At 44.1% G+C, this 25499-nt stretch overlaps 5 protein-coding genes across 5 annotated transcripts; 3 read left to right on the top strand and 2 right to left on the bottom strand.

Annotated features, from left to right (window-relative positions):
* Positions 1 to 7005: 7005 nt before the first annotated feature.
* DEU56DRAFT_754357 (uncharacterized protein) lies at positions 7006 to 8326 on the top strand (the record flags this gene model as incomplete). The annotated part of the gene is made up of 6 exons (XM_041349808.1): positions 7006 to 7037; positions 7085 to 7442; positions 7643 to 7657; positions 7744 to 7777; positions 7918 to 7973; positions 8264 to 8326. The coding sequence occupies 6 exons, from the start codon at positions 7006 to 7008 to the stop codon at positions 8324 to 8326; spliced, it is 558 nt and encodes a 185-aa protein (XP_041210699.1).
* A 2080-nt stretch (positions 8327 to 10406) lies between these two features.
* On the top strand, positions 10407 to 13408 carry DEU56DRAFT_754356 (uncharacterized protein; the record flags this gene model as incomplete). Its single annotated transcript, XM_041349807.1, has 14 exons — positions 10407 to 10507; positions 10590 to 10649; positions 10785 to 10821; positions 10868 to 11065; positions 11115 to 11252; positions 11294 to 11335; positions 11464 to 11478; positions 11687 to 12108; positions 12141 to 12252; positions 12288 to 12307; positions 12344 to 12437; positions 12537 to 12648; positions 12705 to 12829; positions 12872 to 13408. 14 exons carry the CDS (start codon positions 10407 to 10409, stop codon positions 13406 to 13408), a joined length of 2013 nt encoding a protein of 670 aa, XP_041210698.1.
* A 992-nt stretch (positions 13409 to 14400) lies between these two features.
* Positions 14401 to 17464, bottom strand: DEU56DRAFT_870422 (uncharacterized protein; the record flags this gene model as incomplete). The annotated part of the gene is made up of 8 exons (XM_041355632.1): positions 14401 to 14759; positions 14812 to 15201; positions 15254 to 15299; positions 15372 to 15514; positions 15695 to 15911; positions 15961 to 16125; positions 16383 to 16597; positions 17347 to 17464. The coding sequence occupies 8 exons, from the start codon at positions 17462 to 17464 to the stop codon at positions 14401 to 14403; spliced, it is 1653 nt and encodes a 550-aa protein (XP_041210697.1).
* A 1056-nt stretch (positions 17465 to 18520) lies between these two features.
* Positions 18521 to 18679, bottom strand: DEU56DRAFT_732928 (uncharacterized protein; the record flags this gene model as incomplete). Its single annotated transcript, XM_041348305.1, has 1 exon — positions 18521 to 18679. A coding segment is annotated over one exon (159 nt), but the record flags the coding sequence as incomplete, so codon positions are not given.
* Positions 18680 to 22227: 3548 nt separating this feature from the next.
* On the top strand, positions 22228 to 23541 carry DEU56DRAFT_754353 (uncharacterized protein; the record flags this gene model as incomplete). Its single annotated transcript, XM_041349806.1, has 2 exons — positions 22228 to 23160; positions 23512 to 23541. The coding sequence occupies 2 exons, from the start codon at positions 22228 to 22230 to the stop codon at positions 23539 to 23541; spliced, it is 963 nt and encodes a 320-aa protein (XP_041210695.1).
* Positions 23542 to 25499: the final 1958 nt, after the last annotated feature.

Raw genomic sequence — 25499 nt, 5'->3', positions numbered from 1 at the left:
CGAGTTCAGCGTCGATGAGATTGACGAACAGTGAATCAGAAAGAAGGATAAGATCTTCGTTGTCGGACCCAGAGAAGGCATGATCAGACCGGCGAGACAGGGCATCGGGGGCAGCGAGTTTGGACCCGGGAACATGATGGAAAGTGAGATCATAGTTGCATAGAGTTAGCTGCCAGCGAGCCTGTCTTCGAGTGAGTTTCTGTGCGGATCTGAAATATAGAAGGTTCTTATGGTCGGTAAAGATGATGACCGGGTGAGGGTTTCCTTCGAGGAAATGTCTCCAAGCTTGTAAAGCGCGGATGACAGCAAGGAGTTCTCTATCATAGATCTGATAATTTCGTTCGGCCGGGTTTAGAGATTGGGAAAGATATCCGCAAGGATGGTACGCTCCGTTTTCATCTGTTTGAAGGAGTACTGCTCCTGTAGCAAACAACGATGCATCTGTTGCGAGTGCAAATTGTCGAGTAGGGTTGGGGTTTCGGAGAACTGGTTCAGAAAGGAAGCAGTGCTTCAGCTTCTGGAAAGCTTCTTCACAAACGCTTGACCAAGAGAAGACATTGTCTTTCTTCGTGAGGTCGATCAATGGACAAGCGATGTCGGAGTAATGAGAGATGAAGTGTCGGTAGAAGTTGCAAAATCCAAGGAATGATCGAACTTCTTTAACGGAGGATGGGGAAGTCCAATCGCTGATCCCTTTCAGTTTTGCTGGATCCATAGCGATTTGTCCTGGTCGAATAATCATTCCGAGATATTCAACTTCTTGGGCATCAAAAGTGCATTTCTCTGGTTTGAGAAAGAGTGATTCTTTCCTAAGTTTCTGCAGAACTCGTCAAGTTCGTTCTTTCTGCTCCTCCAAGGTGTCCGAAAAGATAAGGATGTCATCCATATAGACGATGAGCCAACCTTCGTTGATTTCAGTTGCGAAAGTCTGATTCATGTACGCTTGGAAGGTTGCAGGAGAATTACATAGTCCGAAAAACATGACTTTTGGTTCAAAGAGGCCGAAGGAGGTGGAGAATGCGGCTTTCCATCTATCATCAGGGTGTATGAGGATATTGTTGTAGCCAGAGCGGACATCTATCTTGGTGAAGAACTTGGCATCGCTCAGCTTTGCAATAAGAGGGGGAATTAGAGGGAGGGGATAGGCATTCTTCACGGTCCATTCGTTAATGTACCTGTAATCTTGACAGGGTCTTAACGATCTGTCCTTCTTTCCAACGAAGAAGAAGCCTGATGCTTGCGGAGATTTTGACGGAGTGATAAAGTCCTTTGCTACATGTTCGTCTAGGAATGCTTTCAAAGTGTCGGTTTCTTTCGGGGATAGAGGATAAGACCTGGATGATTTCGGGATGAAGCCTTCTTTGGTGTCAATTCTATGATCAAATCCAGGGCGAGAGGGGGGAAGTTTGTTCAGGCCGTCTTTTGCAAAGATGTCAGCAAAATCATGGAGATATTCTGGAACAAGTTCTTCGAAGGTCTTCTTCTTCTTTGCTTGAGCATCCTCCATAGCAAATTCCTGTGCTTTATTGCTTGTTTTGGTGTATTCTTGCGAAGCAGCAAGTATCCAAATGTTTCTAAGCGGAGTTTGTCTGGTAGAGGTTTCTTTCTTGGAGGTCCCGTCACTGGTTAAGGGAGAGTCGAAGGTAATGTTTTCGATGAGTCGAACATTGGTTCCATCCGCAGCATATTCGATTAAAACTTCGTCATCGGATAGGGGAAAAGTGGCAACATTATCAGGGTGTGGGAGGAATTGGGTGTTTCCAACCCATACATCTTCCATTGCGTTGAAATTAGGGAGTTCGGTAGAGGTCTCTTCAGGTTTCTTGGATTTCTTTTTCTTTCTCTTGATTTCTTCTATACAATGTTCTTTCTCATTGGAGAGCGTTTTGAGAGGATGAAAAGAACCAGTTTCTTCTTCTTCGATAATCACTTTCTTTCTACGCTTTCAGCGTAGACTCAGGTAAGAGCTTTGTACTAAGTCTCAACGTGAGACGAAGATAATGCAAAGCTTCGTTATCGTTTATCTTTGGGGTCAAGGCTTGGTGACAGGAGTCGGCAAGCGAAGACGAGACTAATGGTATCGATCAAGTATAGGCACTAAGACGAAGAGTCTTTAGTGAAATCGTATACGAGAGCTGTCTTGCTCAAGGAAGGTCTATCAGAAGACTGAGTAGATTCAAGTTAGAGAATACAAGACAAGACGATTGACTACTTATAGGTAAAGGTCAGTTCAGGGCAGGACTACCAAGGCAATGGTAAGGGTACAGGGTACAAGATAAGGGATACGAGATAAGACGGCGATCAAGGATGCTGTACAAGAAGGTGATAAGGCGTCATATGGCAGTACATGATAGGAGAAAAGATAGGGGGAGGCCCGTTCCGAAGTATGTTATCGTAACAAAAGTTGTGGTGGCAGACCACTGCTGGAGTCAATTCTCAGCTATCCACTTTCAACTGTGGATTTTAGTCTGATACTAATACTGGGTCAAAAATTCCTTCAATTATGTAAGCAATGTATAGCTTTTATCAGCCAGATCCAAGCACTGGGAAGCAGCAACTGTACTAGGACAAAAAAATGCAAGAAAATACATTCTGGAAGCTGTGGCCCAGGAGATGGAATCGGACACTGCCAACTTGAAAATGTGGATGACTCATTGTAGAAGTCAAGAGCAAAGGTAGTTTCAAACTCTGCAAGTGTTGTGTCCTCAATTATGCTTATGCACCACTAACTACATATAGCACACTGCATACATTCAACTGAGTCACTGTCAAGTAGCGTAGACCTATCTACACGATCTGGTACTTTGTATTATACTCTTGCACACCCTGACACAGTCCAGAGAATACTATCTACTCATATGTGTCATGTAATTATCCTACCAAAAAGGGTGAACATAACCACTTTCTCTTCATTGATATGGGCCCTCAAGATCCAATAAGTGAAGGAAAACACTTGCTGATCGCCCACTAACCTTGTTCACAGACCTACAGTTGGTTGATACAAAACTGAAAGAGTTGCTGGTGATGAGGAGATGCTCGAGTGTCTCATACAGGAGGGTGGTGCTGAAAGCTGGATATTTGAGGTATGGGGCAAGTCTGCTATTAGTCAAGTGGACCTGACCCTCACAAGATATGATCATGATGCAAAGGATCATGTGGTGGAGATTTTGAATAGTGCCTGTCGTGAGAACTTCCAAAGGAAGGAGCTGTTGAAATTACTGAACACAGATAGTAGATTTCTGCCTAAAGTGCAGCAGTTCCTATTGTTATATATGTGAGTGCAGTGATGATTTTCTTTTTCTTATTATTATAGGTATCAGGATTGGCGTAGTGATAAGCTTTTATGCTCCACATCCATCTGGTTGATTGGGTTACATCACCATTCAGCTCTTTTGGTGCTCCAATCTTGAGTTCAGAATTTTTCTTCTGTATCAATATTGTTGGTGGTACTAATGAAGATGGTGGTATGACTGGGTTTGGTCTAGGTAGGGCTGATATTCTAGTCAATGGGAACAACTCTGATCTGGCCTCTTTTTCTGCAACAGCAATGAAGGGCCCTCCTATATTGAGACTTGGACAAGCCTGGAATTTATGTCCTAGGATTTTCTGCATGCAATCATTCACTATAGTACAGTTAAATAAGTCAATCGTACTCGACATAAAAGCACAAGACACACTCTAAAATTGCATTTTATTAGATTGGAGCATGTTTCTTGAATAAAAAAGTGATTTTTGGAGTAATATAGGTTTTGTTATAATACAAAAGGTCATTAATTACTTCAATAGCCAAAGCTCAGATCCAGTGACCTCCCAGGTCCCAAAATGGAATGCATCTATGGACAATCAATTTTCTTTCTGTTTGAGGGGATGATTTGTGTTGCTGGCCAATAGGCAATCTCAACAGACACAGAGACCTATAGCCATGTAGTAAAAATTTAGGGGATTCCAATAGTGGTCTATCTTGAAGTGCATGATGAGGCATAAGGAATATCATTGGGAATAGAGTTGGAGAGGAGGTGACCTAATGAAAAGAGTTTTTTCCATTCAACGGAAGTGTATTGAGTTGCTGAGGTGTACTGGTAGCATGGCATTTGTGTCTTATGATCTTCTGAATGGTCTTTCCAGACCGCTTGATTGCAAGGAAATCAGTTGGGAATTCATTAATCTTGTGGATATCTAAATATAAAAGATAGATCCAGAGGGGTCTAAACTTTACTGTTAAATGTTCCACGTACATAAATCATTTTCAATGACTGCCTTTATCGATTTGATATCCCACTTATCTCCACATTGCTTGTAATGTTTGGCTTGACTGGCTTCGCCACTATCTTCTCGTTCCATATTGATGTAGATGTTGCGAACTCAGTGTTCAAGTCTGGGAGAACTTTGTTGAAAATTTAGAATTATGTGATACTATGCATAACACCTGCACTCAAATTTCCCACATCTTCCCCACCTACACTTACACTGCCACCACAACTCCATTACTGGCTCCTGCCAAGGGCCCCATTTCAAATGAGGTACATGTATTGTCATAGAAAATATTGACATCCAGTCAAATGACAGTGACTAGCCACTGAGATGGGTGAAAAGGAATAGTGTGATAAGCTTCAGCCATGTTACAAGTGGCAGCTAGGAGGTGAATGATAGAGAATTCACCAGACAATTGCAACAGTACCCCATATACATGGGAAGTTGTTGAAATCCACCATGGAGTTAATAGAATGTTGAGGATGACAAGTTAGCAGGAGTAAAAAAAGGAGAAATTCTATATGACATCAAATTTATTAAATTATACTGACTTGAGAATGATGGACACTGGTGATGACTGGAAGCTTCCAAGGAGGAAGGGTAATTCTTATTGATCAAAAGGCTCAATACAATGGCTTATGACAAGTTCATGTTGGAATATGATGTTGAAGGCATCACAGTGCACATGAAGAGAAGCACGAATTGGAAGTGATTGAGATGTGGATAGAATGTGCAGATAAAGATCTATGAGCCACTTTGAAGCTCATGTAGTAAATAAAAAAGTAATATGTTATAAGAGATTCTATATCTAAGTGCTATCAGTTCATTATTGGACAGAGTACTCATATCAGAAAATATAATTCCTCCCAAATAATAGGAGGTAAGGTTAGTACTTAAAAGATAGAAAAAATTAGGCACATATCATTAACTTCTGCTATACTTCTACCTTTAGTTCTATGAATAGTGAACAGCATCCCTAAGTGTCTGTAGATAGATAATTACTGATAAATAGTAAAAAAAAAACCAGTCTGAGACCCACCATCATGTTTTGTAAAGTACCTCAGAACCGGTGCGAGTCCTTTAGTTACCTAGACCATTAGATAGAAAGATGGATATCCACCCAATAAATAGATGCATCTAAAAGATCATAGGGGGGTCAGCATGATTCTGATCCTTGAAGACTGTGGCTCAAGAAAATGGCTTCATCCGCTGGTATTACTTAATCATCACAAAACCCATCCAAGGATGCTCCTGTAAGAGCACATTCAACAATGTCAGCCAGACCAAACTGAAGAGTTAAATGCTATAAGCTTCCTCCAATCAACAAAAAGTGATGGGTGTACAGTCTGTTGAGCAGTTGTTTGACATTTTGTTTGTAGCTTGCCTAGTAATCAGAGTTATTAAGATCTAAGTCATGAGGGAGAGAAAAAATTCTATCTGTTTACTAGGTATCCATGTAGGGCAAGGTACTGCTGGGAGGGGCAAGCAAGGTGTAGATATGTCTTCTCACATCTGGGATGGCACAGGGGAACAGGAGATAATAGTAGTATCTTCTTCTAGAGGGATCAAGTTTTGAATCAAAATTAAGTTGTAGTCTCTGTCAAGGGGAGTCTAGTCTCAAAACTTCAATTGGTTCAGATTCTAATGAGTCATAAAGAAAATGCTAACAAATAAAGAATTCAAGCCGTGATCCCAACATCAGTATTGAATCGGTGAAGTCCAGTGCGACCTGTTTCAGAAGTTTATAAATCGACTCAAGGCAAACTCGTGGATGATCAATCAGTGACAACTTACCTATATTCGCGGAGTCACTGAATTGACCACAGCTTTGCATCAGTGAATACATCACGTCAGCGGAGGTCAATTCCCAATCGAGAGTTCTCGTTTGAATTCATCTGAAAAATGAAGGTCAGAGTCCTCACCAGTCGTTCATTGTGACGTATTCCATACGACTGACCCTGTGATATTTGTGGCATTGAATTGAGTTGCGTCGGTGAATATATCACCGATGCAAAGCTATTTTTAATCAAGAATTCTCGTTTGAAACTTATCTGAAATTCTATCACGTCAGCGAAGTTGTTGAGTGTGGGAAAATATTTGATGAAAACCAAAGTTGTAGCCATTGTGAAAGAGAGTCTTTCCATGATCTCATGACTATGACAGGACATGCTGAACAAAACCTTTGCCACACAGAAACCAAGAAAATAATATGTAAAGTTTTGGTGTGTCTTACATAAATTAACAGGTGTTAAAGTTAAAATATCATTCTCTTATAATTTAGAAACTGAGGACACTAGTGAATTCATGAATAAAACAGTCACTTAATGCTTATGTTACTATGTTGTTTATAACTACAAGGGTTGGATTAGAGTGACTTGAGAAAGAGCACCACTTACAGTAGAAAAGTAGGGATCATCTCAAGAAAAGTAGATGGAACATCAGACCCAGGTACTGAGATCAGGGGAACACTAATGTCTTTTACTAAGAGAACTTATGGTGGAAATAAACTGCTTACTATCACCAAAAAAAGCTGCTCATCTAAACAAGACCTCGCCAGTCAGGCCACGCATTCGCAGGCTCGTCATATCTGCATGTGGACCTACAGGATGTGTGCATAAGAGCATTATGTCGTTGAAACACCTTGTTGAACAGTATGTATCATGAAGTCATTGGCTCTATCAGCTTGCTGGACTGATGCAAAATCCTCATAGTGATATATTTGACTTCGTACTGACCTTTGCGGGGGTATCAACAATGGATTTGGTGGTGGTGCTGGCGTTGAATAGGTTCATCAAAAATGTCTATGTATAAGACATGAAGATCTGGCATGCAGTCGAGGCATCATTCAGGAAGACCGACACACCCTTAACCAGTTGCCCATTATGATCTTGTTTGCGGACACATTTGTCGGCCAAAACAATGTTCGACAATGCATAATCAATAGTAGAGTACTGGCGTACTCGAACCTCAAAAATGGGAGGCCCTGGGGCCTGGACACCTACTGTTGCTGGAAAGAGACATGCCAGGGCCCTGCATACAACATCATATTCAATCGCTGTGGAAGGCAGTTTTATGGGAGCAAGTGGTTGCAATTAAACATCAAGTATACATGTCTGCAGGGCAATCATATGCAGAAGAACATTGTCTGTCCGACATGGATCCATGCGGCTGCTGTTCAGAACTTTGGACGGGTGTGGTATGAGTAGCCACTTACTGATGAGCAGAAACGTGAGGTCAGCATCAGAGCATGATACAATTTCAATTATCCTTGTTTAATCTCATGCACATCTTTACTAGCAATGTTGACATACATATTTGTAATTTGTTTCTCCTAGTGTTCACAATCTCAGATGTAATGTCAATCAGTTAGTTACACAATTGTGAATGTTAGTTATCTGTGCTTCAAGTACGTTGGTGGGAGAGGTTTAATCCTCACAATGGTGCAAAAGATCCCAGACATCATTCATAAAATTTACGATACTCTGACACAAGATTAACATCCACTGTGAGGCCTTCAGCCCCACATGTGAGTGCTGTCACTGAGTAGACATAGCATTATATTATAGGAAACATGATTTGCTCATCACAGCATTTGTTTTGGCTTCACAAAATGCTCCATTGATGTACAAACGAGAGATAACTGTTAACTATAACATTTTGTTGAAGATGTCCTCAAGGGAAGAGTCGAAAGTTTGAGCATCATCGTGAAAGGGATCAAGAAGGTACTCATCGTCAAACATAATTTCTTCCCCTTAATCTCTTGGAGCTGCCTGTTCTTTGTTCGCTTCTTCAATATGTGTATTAACAGTACTTCCAAGGTTTGACATGTCATTAGTGTTGGACGGAGAAACATTGGATAATTCATCTATTTGAGTCAAAGACAAAATCTGAGATACAGCATCCAGGGTAGAGTCAGGATCTCTTTGAACTTGTTTTTCATTGACACCGACATGTCTTATCTCTTCTGAGGTATCAGAATCTTTCATTTATCTGTCTGATCTTATATTTCCAGAAGATGAAGCAGAAGGCGGGCAATAGTTGGTTGATAGGAGAAATAATTGTCTATTATGAGTAGAATTGCTACTGGAGCCCTGTAGCCAATAACTAGTATTGCTCTTAAAGCTTCATATACCAAGATAAAGGAGTATGCTTTTATCTAGCAATTTCTCCCACAATATTTTCTTAGCATATTAAATTTTACACAGCCAGTGCCAGGATGTTTCTGGTACTGTATTTTAGTGATTGGGCATCCTTAGTAACTACCACTGCTACTCTAATTATAGACTGCACAGTCAATATCATTTCAGATGATAATAGCTTCTCAATGTTAATAATATGTTCATCTAGCATCACTTTTCAAAACACTGGTTCTGTTATTTACAACCATCTAAATACAAAATATGGCCAGCATAAAAAATTTAAGATTAATTTTTCATCTAGAATTCAGACTTATCATAGCTCAGTAATACAATCTCCATAGCCATCATCTTCATCACAGCTTGATTCCAGCCTAGTTTCACTTCTCATCTGCTCCTTGCATTCACAGAGCTCATACTCATGGAACAATGGAAAATCAGCATCACATTTCTTCATATGCTTGGCCAATCTAACAGACTTGGATGCTACACAGATATTATCTTAATGCTGAAGAACAGGGCCTTAGAATCGCTAACAGTTGTAAGATTTAGCTGGGTGAATATTGACAATCATCCTTGGGGGCAGTATTTGCCATTTTAATGTTCAGGATGTGGACAGGCAAACACTTGGTGATGTGCAGCAAGGCAAGAGTATAAACCTATGAGTGTTGAAATTCTTGTTATACTCTAATAGATATAATTCTTTTTATAGACTACACTTAAAGCAAGAATTGATAAAACAAATATCCTATAGCCAGATAGTTGTCAACCTGATAATTGTTAATATAATCTATATATCTCTATTTACAAATTGCACTTATATTACTTCTCAGTATGTTAAGCACTATGCAAAGAGTCAAGTGATACAACTTAGTTTTAATCTTCATTGCTGCTCTGCTGAAAACCTCAATGAAAAAAAACATACTAAAAAACATACTACTTCTCACATTATATGTCTAATTCTTCTTGAAGCCTTAGATAGGCCTTATATTTTTCAGTATTTGACATCATTCCTAGACTTTGTTCATCTAGAACTTTGTCTTACTATGCACGGACAGGCAGCAGGTTGATGGACTGTACATGTAGTGTTAGATAGCTGCAAATGTAGATCCTCAGTTAATTTGATAGAAATTCAACAGCGTAACCACATATTATATAGTTTTCATGACTCCTGCTGACTAGATTTATGCACTGTACAATCACAACACATTGAACATGGATGAAGTAGTGAGTAAATTTGAAGCTTTGAAATTGAATATGGTGAATTCAATGTGCAATATTGATAGAATGCTTGTGCTGCTGCTTTCTCTTCACTTCTTGGGATCACTGGTATGTTGTAATATGAGATCTTAGATGTAATGATTATCAGCTCATTCTGGCCTCTGACATGAAAGAGTATACTCAGTCCATAATACCTTTGGATATATCTTCTGTTGAGATAAAGGATATGAAGCAGGTGCTGCAGGAACTATTCAAAAAATCATATGTGAGTTGTTGACAACCGCTGCTGCTTACCCTTTGATAAATAATTTATTTTCAGAAAAAGAAGAGGCATAAAGCCCAGAAAAAGGAGATGAAATAGAGAAAGAAAGCTGACAGACAAAAAATGAGCATAGAAAAGGTGTATAATACTTCATATTTATCATTACCAACATTTTGATCTCATGGCAGGCTTTGAGGGACATCATCTATGCAGGCGATAAAGTTAAAATTCATTGTGTCAAGAAATTCATGGACACTCTTACCACTGCTTAATAAATTAAATAAAATATAAATGCCCCCTCAGTTTCAATGACACTAACTTCCAGAAATTGCTGACCACTTGTATTTCTAAGCCAGGCATTCATATCGGGATTGATGACACTGACCAGATCATCTTTGCAGTCAGAATTACATGAATTTTTTTTTCTTCAATCAAGTCTTTCACTATATTCATTGAATTTCAGTTCCTAGAAGAAGATAAGGAGTGAAGAACTGAAGGCCACCTGAGCTCATCTGCAAGTACAAATGGTGCCAAAGATGCTGAAGGTTTCTTTTTATGCTACTGCTCTGACACCTGTTGTCCAGGCACTAATACAACCTACAAAACTATTGAGGGCCTTAAAAAGCACATCAAGAAAGTTAGTTATGAATGAGTTGGTCTAGGCAAGGTGGCATCATAGTGTACGCTATCATCTGATACTACACTGACATCAACTACAGACTAGACAAGTTCAAGTTGATCCAAATACAAGACCACCTCAGCACATTGATTTTCACCAGGTATGTAGTTTCCTTAGCATAACGATACACAGCAAATATATATTCTAATTATGATGCAGACCTCTAAATGCAAACTTGGAACTTCTAGTAGTCTACACATTCATAGTCTACACACTACAATAACATTGAATGCAGTAGTAGGGGATATGTCTGGGGACCAGGACACAGGAGGGTGAGTAATTGGAGTTGGGGACTTGACATGAATGAATTTGAATGAGGTTTCAATCATAGTGATTCAAAAGCGTGAAAAAATTCCCGAGTACAGGAAGCATAAGCCAGGGTTTCTCGAAACGGACCTATTCATTAACGAAATACTTGAGGAGTACCTCTGGCCTGATTTTGACATGGAAAAGGATGTCCCAATTATGTTTGCGATGGGCACGGAACTATGCAAAGCACTTGCCAAACATTGTGTGGTGAGTCCTCGAGCTTCTGCTTCTGGTACCAACTTATTGCTTATACCAGACGCTAGCACATCAAATGCTTTTTGCTGTGGGGAACAAAACAGGTGGTGAAGTAGGAGCTCCGCCAGACTGGCGTAATGCTTGCAGATTATTGAACCTACTGGGGACTGGGACATGCATCAGATTGGACTTACTGGAGGTGTAATACTGAGTACTTACCTGTGATTGGAACAATGTCAGGCATTTGTCCGGCATACAAATGAAGACTGTTGGCAAATCAGTGTGAGAAGGCAAGAGTTTGTGTTTGTGTTTGTGTTTGTTGTGTTGGAGACTCAATGTGCCTCATCCAATAATGACTAACCCTGTGCAATTCCACACTCAAGGCTCATGATTCTCCAGGCCGTGTATAGTCTGGATGGATAAAGGTGAGTGTCTTAATCCATGTATCCATACCTCATAACTTTGTTCACACAAGTATCACTTCAAACCATCAACTATATTCTCAGTTCGTGTGGAGATTTCCACTGGAACCAAGGACACATTAGGTACACCCCTAAGTCTACATCCATCTTCCAGTACTAACCAAATTCAATTCTACTAGAGGCTCTCATGATGTTGTTGTCAACGCTTCAGCTTTCCTCCACCGAACGTGCCAATCTAGCCTTGAACCTTCTCTCTGAAAACCCCGATGGAGGTGATGCTTCACATGCCATAGATTCGCAGACGGAGTCTTCCATCAGCAGTGATGAGGAGCACAAATCTACCATTGAAGGGAGCTTGCCTACCATTGAAGGAAGCTTGCCTACCACCGAAGGGAGCTTGCCTACCAACGCTGACGCTGTGCCTACTAACATGGTCACTGTTGCAGTAGATGCAGCGGACGGCTATGCTGAAGTGGATGCAGCTGTTGCTGCAGGCAGTATCCTCAATGTGCACATGAGTGTGTACTTTAATGTCCCTGTGGACAATAAACCTGGGGTGACCATCTACTATATCACGAGGGGCCAAAAGTCAGGATGTTCTACGGATGGTATGTTTGTTGAATCCCTTGGACGGTGAGCTTGGCTTACTAATTGACCACTGGCAGGAACAATGCTGGTCCATGGGTCCAAGGTGTCAGTCGCACTCTCTTTGCGAAAGTGGCCTCCGTGGATGACGGGATTGATGTTGTCAAGTCTGCAATTGAGGCTGGTGTTGCTGTGAGGATATGATGTACTGTCTTGTGTGTATCTAGTGTAGCAACTATGAACCAAAGTTTATTTTGATATAATATGAGATCTAAGACTATAGTGCTCGGCTCAACAATTCATTGCCAGACAAGCTTCTCATCATAGAGAGCTTGATCAAGTACTGTGAGGCGCTGGAGCACTTGGGGGCGCAGGAGGTTTGACATAAGGTTGCCGCATTTAATCAGCCAATAAGTGTTTAGATACAGTTTGTGACTAATGGAAAACATGTCCCAAACACTTTTGTTTTCATGCAGACTTTGCGGATAATGATTTTTGAATTCCTCAGTGTTTGCCTGTTCTATTGGTACCAAGATCTCCCAGTATTTGAGCCAAGTAGACTCAACCGTTTGAATAACTACACTAATTGTATGTACTTCCAATACACTCTTTGTGTCTCTCTACTGTCTTTATGGGTTGAAAAGCTAAGTACCTCACCCTCACAGAGAAAACTGCTGCATTGCACAAACAGAAGATGGACTACACACAGTCTGAGAGGTACATCATTATAGTACAGTACATAGTCATCATTCTTGATCTCAACATTATTGTCAGTAGGGGAATAGCTGCTCGCCGACTTTGATGTTCACAGAACTATGCCAAAGCACACAGCCGCAAAGGCTCATCAAAGCCATCCCTAGTATCATCTCAGCTTCCACCCTTGCCTCAAGCTCTCATCAATCTTGCAACCACATCCCTTCCAGACAGTGATCCATTTTATTGCGCTTCTCAAAGTGCAGATAATCTGGATGAATCGGAGCTCCCACAATGGGACAGTAATCTACCCTACGCTATACCTCATCCATCCAACACTCCAGCAGTGGTTCAATTCACAGAAAACCTTGTGCAGGTCATGCATGGCCATAACTCACACTTAGAGAAGGAGCAGCTACAACAACATGCATGGAAGTACAATGCAGGAGGGCCAGATCTTTGTACAGAGTTGAAACACGCTATTGGTGTGCTGCTGGGACAGTGGTACATATTGCAAGACTATATATCTGATGCAAGGGACTGCGATAGACACATCAAGATGGCCCAATGTCTCTTGCAATGGTGTGCATGCAGGATTTATCTCTATCACACCAAGGTTCAGAAGATATTGAGCGGACTTGATCTATACATTTAGGTACACGATCAGAATGCAGGGATTGATACTATAAGTGTACGAAGATAGTAATGAAATGCAGCTAATGATCGTGGGATTGAATCCATATACATTAGACAGTAGTATTAGCTAGCTAGAGTACTGGAATCCGAAGTACGAGTGTTTGTAGATAATAAAGAAAAACAGACATGTCTTGCTCTCCAAGAGCCGTGTAGTGGCACCCACGTAGTATCACCGCAATCACAGCAAGCACCCAGACACCATAATCAAAACCATTTGTCTGGACTGCTTCGGTCTGACAATGTATAAGATGAGACGGCCTCTCACACCATCGAGGTTGCAACAATACTTACCATCAAAGGACGTGCAACCAATTCGTCCAAGTCCATGTCAACACAAACAGTGTGATTGTGTTGTTGAGTGATGCTCAAAAGACAAGCAATCAGTTTCATGATGTCCTGGGTGAATTGTGTCATACTAAATACGAATAAGGTGAAGCGCAAAAACCTTAATATCACTTTTCCAAGGCTTCCGCTCAGCAAAGCTGTCAAATAGATGGAGCTCCTTGCTTCGGAGGTGAACAACACATAGAACCCAGTGGCCAACATTTGAAGGTCTATGGATGGGAAGGATCCAAACCTCTTTTACCCAGTAACATGTCTACAACATGTTCCGCCACAAAATATTGATGCATGGGAGGTCATGGGTGGAAAAGAGAGCATACTGTTTGACTGTGGGAGAAAGCTGCACTACTTCTGAGTAAAGAAGCACCATACATCCATTGATGCAACTGTCGCTGAGCAGCACAGTCGGAGAAGCGAGAAGCACAATATCCTTCGACTCAAAAATTTGGCAAGGACATCCATGGCGAGGAGCCCATTCTCGTGTCTTGATGGTCCCTGGAATGATGATGCCCACTTCTGGTAAAGGTGTTAGATCAAGTGTAATGTTCTAGCAAACTTGTGAGCATAGATTATAGTGTGAACAGAAGAAAGAGAAGCCACCTCAGGGGATCACCAGTGAAGCTCAGCATCTATTGTGATGGCTTCAGTATCTTCTTCTTCACCGCCAGCGACTCCTGCAGTCAGAATGTCCACCAGGACGACATCTTCAGGTAGCAAAACATTGTGATTGGTTTCAGAGGGTACTTCAAGCTCGTCATCCTCGGTAGGTACAATGTACAAGTGAGCAAATCCATTGATCCATTGAAGTGGACACCCTCCAGAGGTTCCCAAGAGCTTTTGAGCCAGGGATACAGCATCTGTTGCACAAGATGCAAATCGCGCTGCAGATGCAAGTGAGGTCGTCCAACGGGTTTGAATATATTGAAGATGCTCCAGCCGCTGGTGAAGTGGTATAAAGAACATTTTATCTGTAATTCACTGTGAGAGGACAAAAGGACATAGTTGAGGGACATTACTTACTACCAGGTGTCAAAAGGGCAAGCTCTATTGCAGCGAGCTTATCACCAAACCACCTGCAGAGATTATCCGCCTCCAGCCCAAGACACCGTTGCTCTTCTATACATCTATCTCTCTTCAACATTGCACAAATTCCGTCGCGAACATCTTGGTCCTCCAGCCAACGAGGAATATCACCTGTCAAAGGGCTTATCCATACATCCTCCAACAAAGATTGATCATTGCATAGTTTGATGAGCTTGGTTGGAAGTGGTGTTGGAAGTGGGATGCCGTAGGTTGGGTCATAGAGCTCCTCGAGGTGCTCACAATATGCATTAAACTTACGGAGTGCAGTCAACAAGGCCGGTTGATGCTTCGAGATTGCCTTGCGATTCTGTTGATGAAGTTTGGTGCCTACCAAAGTTTATTAATGTCGTCAAGTAGAAGTATCACTAATGCCACCTACCCAGTGCCTGTTGTGCGCCACCCACTGCACGATTCAATTTATCCCACTCAAAGAAACTCCCAATAGCATGTTTTCAAATATTGATCTTGATGTCCCGTGCTAAAAGCAGTCTCCGAACAAAGTCGAGGTTCATGCCTTTCAACTCCGGAAACTGATCATGAACATTGAGCGATGCAAATAACACCTCAACCTTGGCCATGAGACGTTGATGACCCCATTTGAGGCTATCGAGTGCCTCAAGTGTGTCATTTGCAGCATCAGCTTTGGTCATTGTCTCTCGTGTTGCCTGCAGTGCCTTTTCCGAGGCATCTAGATCTGCTTGCAAAGAAAGAACAGTATCTAGCTCTCTCTTAAAGCGTGTAGGTGCATCTACAGCAAGAGGTCAGTGATGCTTGGCTTGAGAGGGCTGGGAGGGCTGGGATGATAATGGAAGGTACGTACGAGCATGAATAGATAACTGGGATTTTCTCTGGGAGGTCCATTTGTTGCGCAGCTCATCAATGGACACCCCACATTCCTCAAGCACACTCTGCACCGCTGTGCCTTGCTCCTCAATCCCATGTTTAAGCCAGCACTTGATCCAATCTCCCAAATCAGTGCGCATCTCCAGTCTAATAGCAGCTAGTTGTCGATCAAGTAACCACGGTCGACACTGACGCTGGGACAGGCTGTCAGAAAATATGTTGGTGTGTCGTTAAAGAACTTACTGAGGAACACTGTATTCCTATCAGCTGAACAAGTCTCGACCACAACCTTTCGGTCCCTTCGCCATCTGACAGGCCAAGGCCGTGACACATTCGAGGATTGTATTCGAGTTGGCAGGCCCATTTGTGGCCATATGTGTGCATGGCTGTCATGGCAAAACGCAAGCACTTTGTGATAGTTGGCGGTAGGATGTCATACTAGTAGAATAAATGTGAATCTGGGCTCCAAGGCATGAATTGACTCACCTGATCTAATGATCACGACAAGATGCACCCAACATCATACAGTGTGACAACAGTTGCTCTCGGAGGTAATAGTGAAAAAAGATGATCAATCAAGGCGACCGAATGTTTTGCTGCTCGCCAGGAGTGTCGATGTTGGCAAGGAAGAGAGGAACATTGTGATGGCATGTGAGCACCATAACTTTGGCGTCATTGAAGCTGTCCATCAAAGACTTCTGCTTCTTGCCATTGGCGGCTTCATAAGAACTCTCACATTGGTCAATTGCCTCGTGGGGTACTGAGGACTTGTGCGGTCTAGGCAGAGATTTGCGACTTCGGAGGATATGATGACCAATAGCATCGACTTGAGCTTTTGAAAGGAAATACAAGGTATTGTAGAAGTGTGGTGAATCACCAGCTGATTGTCAATGCCAGTGATGGAAATTTCCATCAGTTGAAACATGTATGTCACTTCCTTCACTCAGGTCCTGACCGATGTAGGGAACTAGTTCCCTGTGGCCTTGTATTGACAGTTTCTACCTAGCTTCACTTACCCCTTTCCTTTGTTTATGTTGGCATTTGACTGCTTACCTAATCATCAAATCTTCGCCCTACACTTCCACTCATTAGCAGTATTCAGTTCATATTCTGGTAGCTCCCCTTCTAGGGTTAAGTAGTAGCTTCCCCAGTTTGTAGCTTCTCTGGTTGTAGCTTCTTAGCTCACTAGTTTGCTCCTGATACCAAGTTCTAGCCTCATTGTCTGGAGTGACACCCTCCCTCTCTCTCTCTCTCACACACACACACACACACACTCTCTCTCTCTCTCTCTCCCTGCTTGAGCACTCCCTAGTCAAGAAAGCCTGGGTCTTACATTGTCTCTCAAGACATAGCAGCTAGGCAGCAAGACCCAACACCTTCTGCTACTCAGCAGATTTGTTGTCCCCACACCGAATGCTAACCCTCCAAAGCATGCAGGACAAGACAGAGGCACAACACTCGTGTGGGATGAGCGGTGCACCGAACATTCCGATGCTAGCCTCACAATCGCCCTTTAAGCATGATCTGGAGCTCACCTGGTCAGGTATTCATGTCCATACTCATCTGTCCTCCTCTGTCAACATCTGTCCCTTCCGGACACCTAATAGATGTGCAACCCGTAACAGATACCCTCATTTGCCCTTGGTCCCTGTCCATCCATGTGCATCCATCCCCATTGGTGCGTCATTTGTCTCTTTTTGTCACTCTGATCAACCACAGTCTGTATTACATGTACATTCCCATACATGAGGCCGCTTACCGTCCTTTACATATTACTGCGCTACGGACTCGCCTGTACTACTGCCACTTAGAGGGTTCCGAGTTCTTACAGATCATGATAAATAGTTGCATCGTATTCTGACAATATCACTTCCTTTTACTCCCTTGGATTTTATATCTGAGTCTGTGTGATCAAAAAGTCCCCTTAGTCTTCCACATCGCAACGGACCTCATTCCATTCCACAGATCACTTCCGGTAGCTCGTTACCCCAAGACCTTGAAACCTTGCCACCTCAATACCTTGACAGTCTTTTTTTTATTTATTTATTTATTTTTATATCCAATTTATGTCCATTCAGAGTAGACTCTATGTAGGACAGTACTTGCTAATACTAAGGGCCCCCGGTGCCCTAATTTGCATCTCAGAATTCGCAGATGCCCTGGTGTGGGACGTGCCCCACCAGTCCGCCGTTCCTGCCGGCCATTTTAGGCGCGCAATTCTACTTGAGGTGAGATGACTTGATGAATATGCTAGTGAGGTGTGTATCTTTCGAGGTGGGAGTCTAACATGTACTCGGCACCTTGACAGTCATACCGCTAGATATCTGTTCCATCAGAACCGTCTTCCATCTGGACATTCTCCTTCTTACATCAGACTCCCTTTCGCGCATATGCCGCACAGATCTTAAGCCCGTCAGATTGATTCCTTCACATTTATTGTGAAGACTTCCTTCAGTAGCAATCCCCTTGGGACGAGCTATTATACTCACACTCATACGGATTGGTAGTCTACTCCAACAGGCTACACGGGATCCACTTTCGCTCAGTGGTTCTGGTGCAGTGGCCCCAGAGGTTGAAGCACTCCGAGACCCCGAACATTCAGCCTCTACACAATCCCAACATGCTGATAGGGCACCTTCGACTCGATGTTCGACTTCTACTTGTAGAAGGTCAAACCATTAAATTGCTTGACCAAGGCTTTGTCGGAAGGGTTCATGGATAACCTTGCCCTACAGCATTGAGATGAGTAGTTGATATGCAGGTTAGATAGGTTCCTTACCTTGGTGTTCGTGATGTGAAATCCTCATTGTACGTAGTGAGTGTGCAGAGCAGATGCAAGCGCATTAACAGCATCGCAAGAGCACTCAAAAAGGGTTCGATAAAAGGCAAGTAACTCGACAGACACTGCCATGCAAGGCTGTGAGGGAGACGGTGGGAATAAGCCATGAAAAACAAGGACTTGAGCTTGTGTAGCGCATCTACAGCTCAAGACCTCAATGGAAACAAAATCTGACGGCAATTAGATTATTTAATTAAACACGCTGTATACACGAGTACTTACGGTCAAAGAAAAGACAAACAATGGACGAGCACTTTTGTGCGCATGTATGGGAGCGGCACAAAGATAAGGCCAGGGGTGTTCTTTGGAGAGGAGCTCCCAGTGTCTGTTGTAGGAACCATCTGTTTTGTGGCCTCACAATGGATTATTATCCATAATTTGGTGCTCATCTGGTCAGATACCATTTCCGTGGCCATCCACTTGCATCTGTCGGTATCCATCCCATTGTACACCTGGCAGATACACCTTCCATAGCGGATATCACCAGGATCTCTCGGGTTCCATCCATCCATGTCCTATCCATGCCTGTCTATCCCCATTGGTGCGTCATTTATCTTCTTCTGTCATCCTGATCATCCTCAGTCTGTATTACATATGCGTTCCCATACATGAGGCCGCTTGTCATCATTTATATACTAATCCGCTGCGGACTCGCCTGTACTTACTGTTGCGCTTAGGATGTCCCGAGTTCTTACGGACCATGTTAAATAGTTGCACTAGATCTCTGGCAATATACTTCTTTCTACTCCCTTGGACTCCGTGTCTAAGTTCGTGTGATCTAAAGTCCCCTTAGTCTTCCTCTACATGGATCTCAACACGGAACCTTGCGCTCTCACTCTTTTGTACTTGTGCTCCTTAGCAGTTCCGCGGTTTACTACTGGTAGCTTGTTACATCGAGACCTCGAGACCTTGACACCTTGATACCTCGACACCTCGTAGATCCGTAGCCGTACCACTAGGCTATCCGCCCCAGGACTATCATTTCTTGCACCGAGTCCCGTCCGCATCTAGTCTACCTGTTCTGCATCCGTAGCGGATCATATAGATCATAAGCCCGTCAGCTTGATTCCTTCGCTTTATCGCAGAGAGTATCCTTCAGAAGCAATCCCCTTGGGACGAGCAAACACACTTGCACTCATCCAGATCAGTAGTCTCCTTCTGCAGACTACTCAGGTTTACTTTCTCACACCGTGCAGTGCACTCAAGCAGTACCATGACAAGAGTGGGAATAAGGGACTTCCAACTGTCATACAAACGAGTAGACGTAAGATCAGGTTGTGTGCGACGGCTTGGTGTGGGTTGTGAACACAGAGGACAGTTGTCAGTAGATTCAGTGACTGGAAGTGCGTCGTTATCTTGAACCATGTCTTCCCAAGCATCAGCAGACTCAGTGTCTGGCTCGAGGGCGACAGTTTCTGCATGTTTCTCTTCTTGGACGGATGAAGTATCCATTAGACTGGCCATCTTAGCAAGTAGCTTGTGCTGTTTGGCCTTCTGGCCCAGCTGTTACGACAACGGTCGTAGTCGGACTGGGATGGGTAAGCGAAGGACGACGGTCCTAAGCTATCGTGTCGTGTATCGGTTGAACGTCAATATACCTGGTAGCCTAAGCCGTCAGGTTGTGACAGAACAGAAGGGGAGGTAAGCTTCTAAGGCAGAGGCCGAAGAAGGGTTTCGTGTTCGACGGTTAAGTCTAGACGAGAGATTGGTATCGACTCAAAGACAAACGGTCTAAGAGAAGATGTATCGGACTCAAGGATAGCGATCCAAGAGTATAGAGAGTTCATGATCAGACTCAAGAGAGTTAACTCAAGAGAATATACAAGTCAAGGTAAAACCCAGTAGAATCAAGTTAAGGAATAATAGTACAGGTGGATCGACTATATATAGGTAAAGATCACAGTGTTCAGGGCAGGTCTGGTAATTGTACAATGGTCAAGAAAGGATATATCGGGTAGGCATGAGCAGGTAGGAGTTCATGCGGTCAGGGATAGGGTCCTGTGGGAACATCAAGGGAAAAGGAAGTAGGGCCACGAGGCAATGGATCAAGGGTTCTGAAGGAAGCATCTAGCTTCTGTCACAGAAGGTCAGGGTTGGCGGGGATCAGGAGTGCGTCAAGCAGCATGGTGAATCGTGAAGAGGTGAAGGTGTGACGAGGTGAAGGGTTAGAAAAAAGATAGGGGCTCCATGTTACTGTAACACCAGCAATTCCACTATCACCTGAGTTTTTCGTTTGTCTCTGGGTTTCCGTGGACTGGAATAGTGGATGCCCAGCCCAGAGGAAGTAAGTTGAGCTGCACGTGTCTCTGCACGTGAAGTCAGTGACATGACAAGGTCTTGCAGCAGGAGAACAGAGCAGGGTAAATAGTATAGAGGACTTCAGGTAGAAAGTCACTTTTGCACAATCCTATTTCCTAATCAAAGTACATATATAGTACGGGAAAATCTATGTTGACATAGAGAGGTCCTCAGTGCTCAAGGACAGCATGAGGTATCCAGGCATCCTGGAGGTGAAGTATGTGAGCAGCCCGGCAGGAGGGCAACAAGGTATGATATTATTTTTAGAACAGATCCTAAATTACATTAGTGGTACTCAGAGTAAAAATTTAAGCCTTACTAATCCTCGCTAACTCGCGGGTAAGAGTAAGACAAAACTCGGTAAGGCCATGCAAGAACAGCCAGTATGACACGCATAAGCCATGCGGCACGCTCGGCACCATGGCGGACTTCAAATATTATGCCTGCTCTCCGACCACCACGTCCTCGTCGCTCTGCACGCCTGAAGTGCTTGCAGAGGCCCTCAAAACCTGAAAAATCCACCCAAACTATGGACCCTACCAACTCCCAAGGACCTGTCACCCGCGGACGAGGTAAATCGCGAGGCTCATGAGGTAGCGCTAGCACCCAAGATCATATCACCCCGAAGTTTACCATCCAATGGAATGCCGACCCATCCCGCACCCAAAGGCTTATCAACTACCTCCGTACCCATCCTGCAGACTGCCGGATTATGTTCTACTCTGACAGCAAACAATCACAATCACATACTGAGGATGATGGCCCCTCAGGCAAGGATAAGCTCTCAGTCTGTTCTGTAATCGCCAAGCATGTTTTTGAGGCTGATCCTGTCTATGCGCTCCATTACGTCGATGTGCCAAACAAATTTTGTGACTCCACCAACAATCATATCACAAAGTGCAAGATTTCACATTCATTCTCATGTGTACTAACATTCTCTCTAAAGCCTAGGGAAGAAGTATCGCGACAACTACAACAAATTACACTCGACGGGTGCCGGTGTCATGCCAAATGACGAAAACTCTGCCCAAAATCTGCACGGTACATTTTTTTCCGTCTATTTAACAAGATTAAACTAACAAAAGGTACAGTGCAAATCCTGCAGTCATTCCCTTGGTATGATGAGCTTTTTGCTCTCATGGGGACAAACCCAGCATTGTCCTTGAAGACCGTCTCCTCACGCCCTGGAACAGATCATGCAGCCAATTTTTACTCAATCACGCAAACAGCTCGAGGTGCGCGGACTTCAAGCTCCCATTTGGGGAGCACTGATCTTGCACCCTCTGGCCCTCAACCTGCCCCCTCTGGCTTTCAGCCTACACCCCCCAGCTCTCGCCTTGAAACCTCGAGCTTGCAGCTCCCTCAGATGGGCCATGCCCCCAGTGCTGAGGGCCACCAATTTGGCTACCCCCCTGGCGCTGAGCGCCTGCAGTATCATCAACCTTCTGGTGGTCAGTCCTCCCCAGGCACTGAGCACCCCCAGTATCATCAGCCTTCTGGCGGTCAGTCCTCCCAGGGCGCATATCCTCCTTATCCCTCTCATCCTGGCGCATTCCCCAACTACTCTCATGCACCTCCCCCCTCCGAGGCTCAACCATATCATGCTCCCCCCCTCCGAGGCTCAACCATATCCGCTCCCCCCCTCCGAGGCTCAACCATATCACGCTCCCCCCTCCCAGTCGCAACCATATCACGCTCCCCCCTCCGAGTCACAACCATATCATGCTCCCCCCTCCCAGTCGCAACCATATCACGCTCCCCCCTCCCAGTCGCAACCATATCACGCTCCCCCCTCCGACTCTCAACCATATCACGACAACAATGGCTACGCTAGCGGACACGATGACGACATGGACATGGACATCCCAGACATCCCACAGCCGCAGCCCCCTGCACAGAATTATTGGGAGCAGCCTGGTGTCACGAATCTCAACAGCCCCCCCAAGCCCAGAACCAAATGTCGCCTCCATCAGTCGTCTCTATCATTGTCTCCCTCTCCCCCACCCCAGCCAGCATTCATGCTCCCACCGAAATCGCAAACATCTGACCACAATAGTCATGCCGCCTTCGACACATCAACAAGACGTAAAACCTCCTCCAGCAAATCTTCGCACTCTAGGACCGTGTCGATGTCGTTGGCACCTGTATCCACGTCCCCAACATCGCTCTCATTCTCCAAGGGAAAGGGGAGGCAGGACAACCTCAACAAGCTCAACAACGACATTGAGAGCATTCAGTCGGACCGCGTCACTCGGGAGGAGCTCAAGAACGAGCACCATATGGTGAAATATGACCTTGCACGCCAGGTAAACGAGCATAGATTCATGCGCAAGGAGCGCACACATATTGACAGGGAGGCCGCCGCTGCTCATCAGCGCTCACAGGAGGCCAAGGATAAGGATATCCGCCTCCGTGAAGCAGAGGAGAAGGCCCACGTCGCATCGGCGAATGCACATGCTGAGGAGGCGGTGACTTTGCGGCTGAAGATTGAGTTGTGCTGTTTGTCCAATAGTTCTTGAAGATGTCTTGTTGTACTATTCGCTGTATGTTTTTGTACTGTCCCTTGATGTTTTACACTACCCTTATGTTAACCATACCTCATGCTACTCATGCTACTCATGCTACTCATGCTATGCTGTTGGCTCGTGTACTAGTAGATTGTCAATGGATCATTTGTTGTCTTCTAATCATACAAAACATTTAAGGGGAGATTTGTGACTACAGCTCTAACCTTGTCTACGTTGTGCCTTTGAATGAGGGCTGTCAAACAACTCATCCATCAACCTCTCACGACGAGCATGGCCTGGAGACCCTTCATATAATCTATCACCTACTTGTTCATTACCATCTGGTCCTTCAGCTGCCTCTTGAGGCATAAAGTTTCTGGCCTCTTGATAAGCCCATCTCACTGATCCCCTGTCCTCTGTCAAAGCACGGTTTTGTTCAAACCATATAATCATGTTGTGTAGGATTAGACAACACTGGATCCAATGGACGGCTGCCCGCAAGTCATCTGCTGAATTGATGTTCTGTCGGAGTTCTCAAAGAGATTGAAACCGCCCTTTCAATGCAGCAAATGCATGTTCGACTCGTACATGGACCTAGATAAATGAATTGTAAATCAGGAAAAATAGGAAAAATAAAGGGACAAACTGTAGAAAGGTGGTAATTGAATGTCCTCTGATTTTTTGTCAGCCATCCATTATGGGGCTTCTTGAATGGGACAATACACCAAGTGTCAAGTGGATAAGCACTATCTGCCCAGACCCAATGGCCAGCTGGAAGAAGTTCATTGTGTTCTTCATAGATATGAGTAGATCTGAATGCATATGCATCATGGACGCTTCCGGGGTGACCCAGAGAATAATCGACTATGAGAAGATTGTGGGGCATAATGACTGCCTTGAATGTATTTTAATTTTTAACCATAAGAAAATTAAGAAAATGGCATACCTGACATCCCATGGAATATTTCGATTTCCTGTCATAAAAAACCTGGTGGAAAAACCCAGGTGTCTCATACAGATCAATTGATGTCCCGTCGATAGCTAGAACCCCATTCTGCCACTCAGGGCAAGTGGTTACCCGTGCAGTATATTGCCGAGCGAGCTCAAAGTCTTGTGAATTAGGCGGAGGGAAGTCCATGAATGCATCATGCTGGTCAAGCAGTGCAACCATTACCCGATTGGTACAGTTGACCACAGACCCAACACTAACACCAGCCCATTCAGACACGTCCTGGATACTGATGGAATTACCGTAGTGGCCAGCACGGTTGAGGAATATAGCAAGTTGGATAGACACGGGGAGCTGGGCGTTGTTGGAATTGTTATGAAAAATGTGGTGGTCGGAAATCTGATCAAGGATGTCATCAAAGATTTCTGGATCAACGCGTAGTTTATGACGAAATAAATGAGGGCGATGATGTTCCCCGAAATGGACAAGAAGGTGTAGCTGGGGGGCTCGCGGGAGAGGTTCATCAGGCTTGTGGAGTACACGTGCCCTCTCTACCTCATCCCGGAGACTTGCGATGGAATCTTGAAGGCAGTCATAGTGAGCAGTGGCGTGGTCAATGCTATCATCCGAGTCAGATGAGTCATCAGAAGAAGCATCAGAGAAGCTGGATAAGACTGGAGAAAGAGGCGAAGGAGGGGATAACATGATGTTCATGAAAAGGTCGAGATCCGAGTCACGTGTAAGGTCCAAAGACTCGAGGCTAGAGATGGAGTCTGAGTCTGCAGTAGAGTCGTTATCTTCTGCAATATGCTGGTATTTGGCTGTGGCTACTGCAACTGCAGCTACATCAATCTCGTGCAGCATCTGAGCACGCTTTGACTGACGAGGCATGGTGGGGATTACAGGGTTCCGATGCTCCTATCTGATCGCATATGTGACGCAGTTTGTGGCGGAGTTTTAATTTCTCGGAAATCTCCGGTGTTTCAACTCGCTGTACTTGGTCCTTCTCAGACCTTGTGATCTTATCGCTGGAAGCCCAGCCCATCACCATCCCATGGATCAAACTTCCATCGAAACGCCAGGCACTCCCTCCAAGACACCTTCCTAGACCCTACGAGACACCTTCCCAGACCCAAACACCATCTGTGTTTTTGGGTGTCTCGCGCTGCCGAGGATCTCATGCGCAGCG

The sequence above is a fragment of the Suillus clintonianus genome (assembly GCF_016758775.1).
Source record: "Suillus clintonianus strain FC179 chromosome Unknown DEU56scaffold_20, whole genome shotgun sequence".
Lineage (NCBI taxonomy): Eukaryota > Fungi > Basidiomycota > Agaricomycetes > Boletales > Suillaceae > Suillus > Suillus clintonianus.
This window is presented reverse-complemented; position numbering and strand designations above follow the sequence as displayed.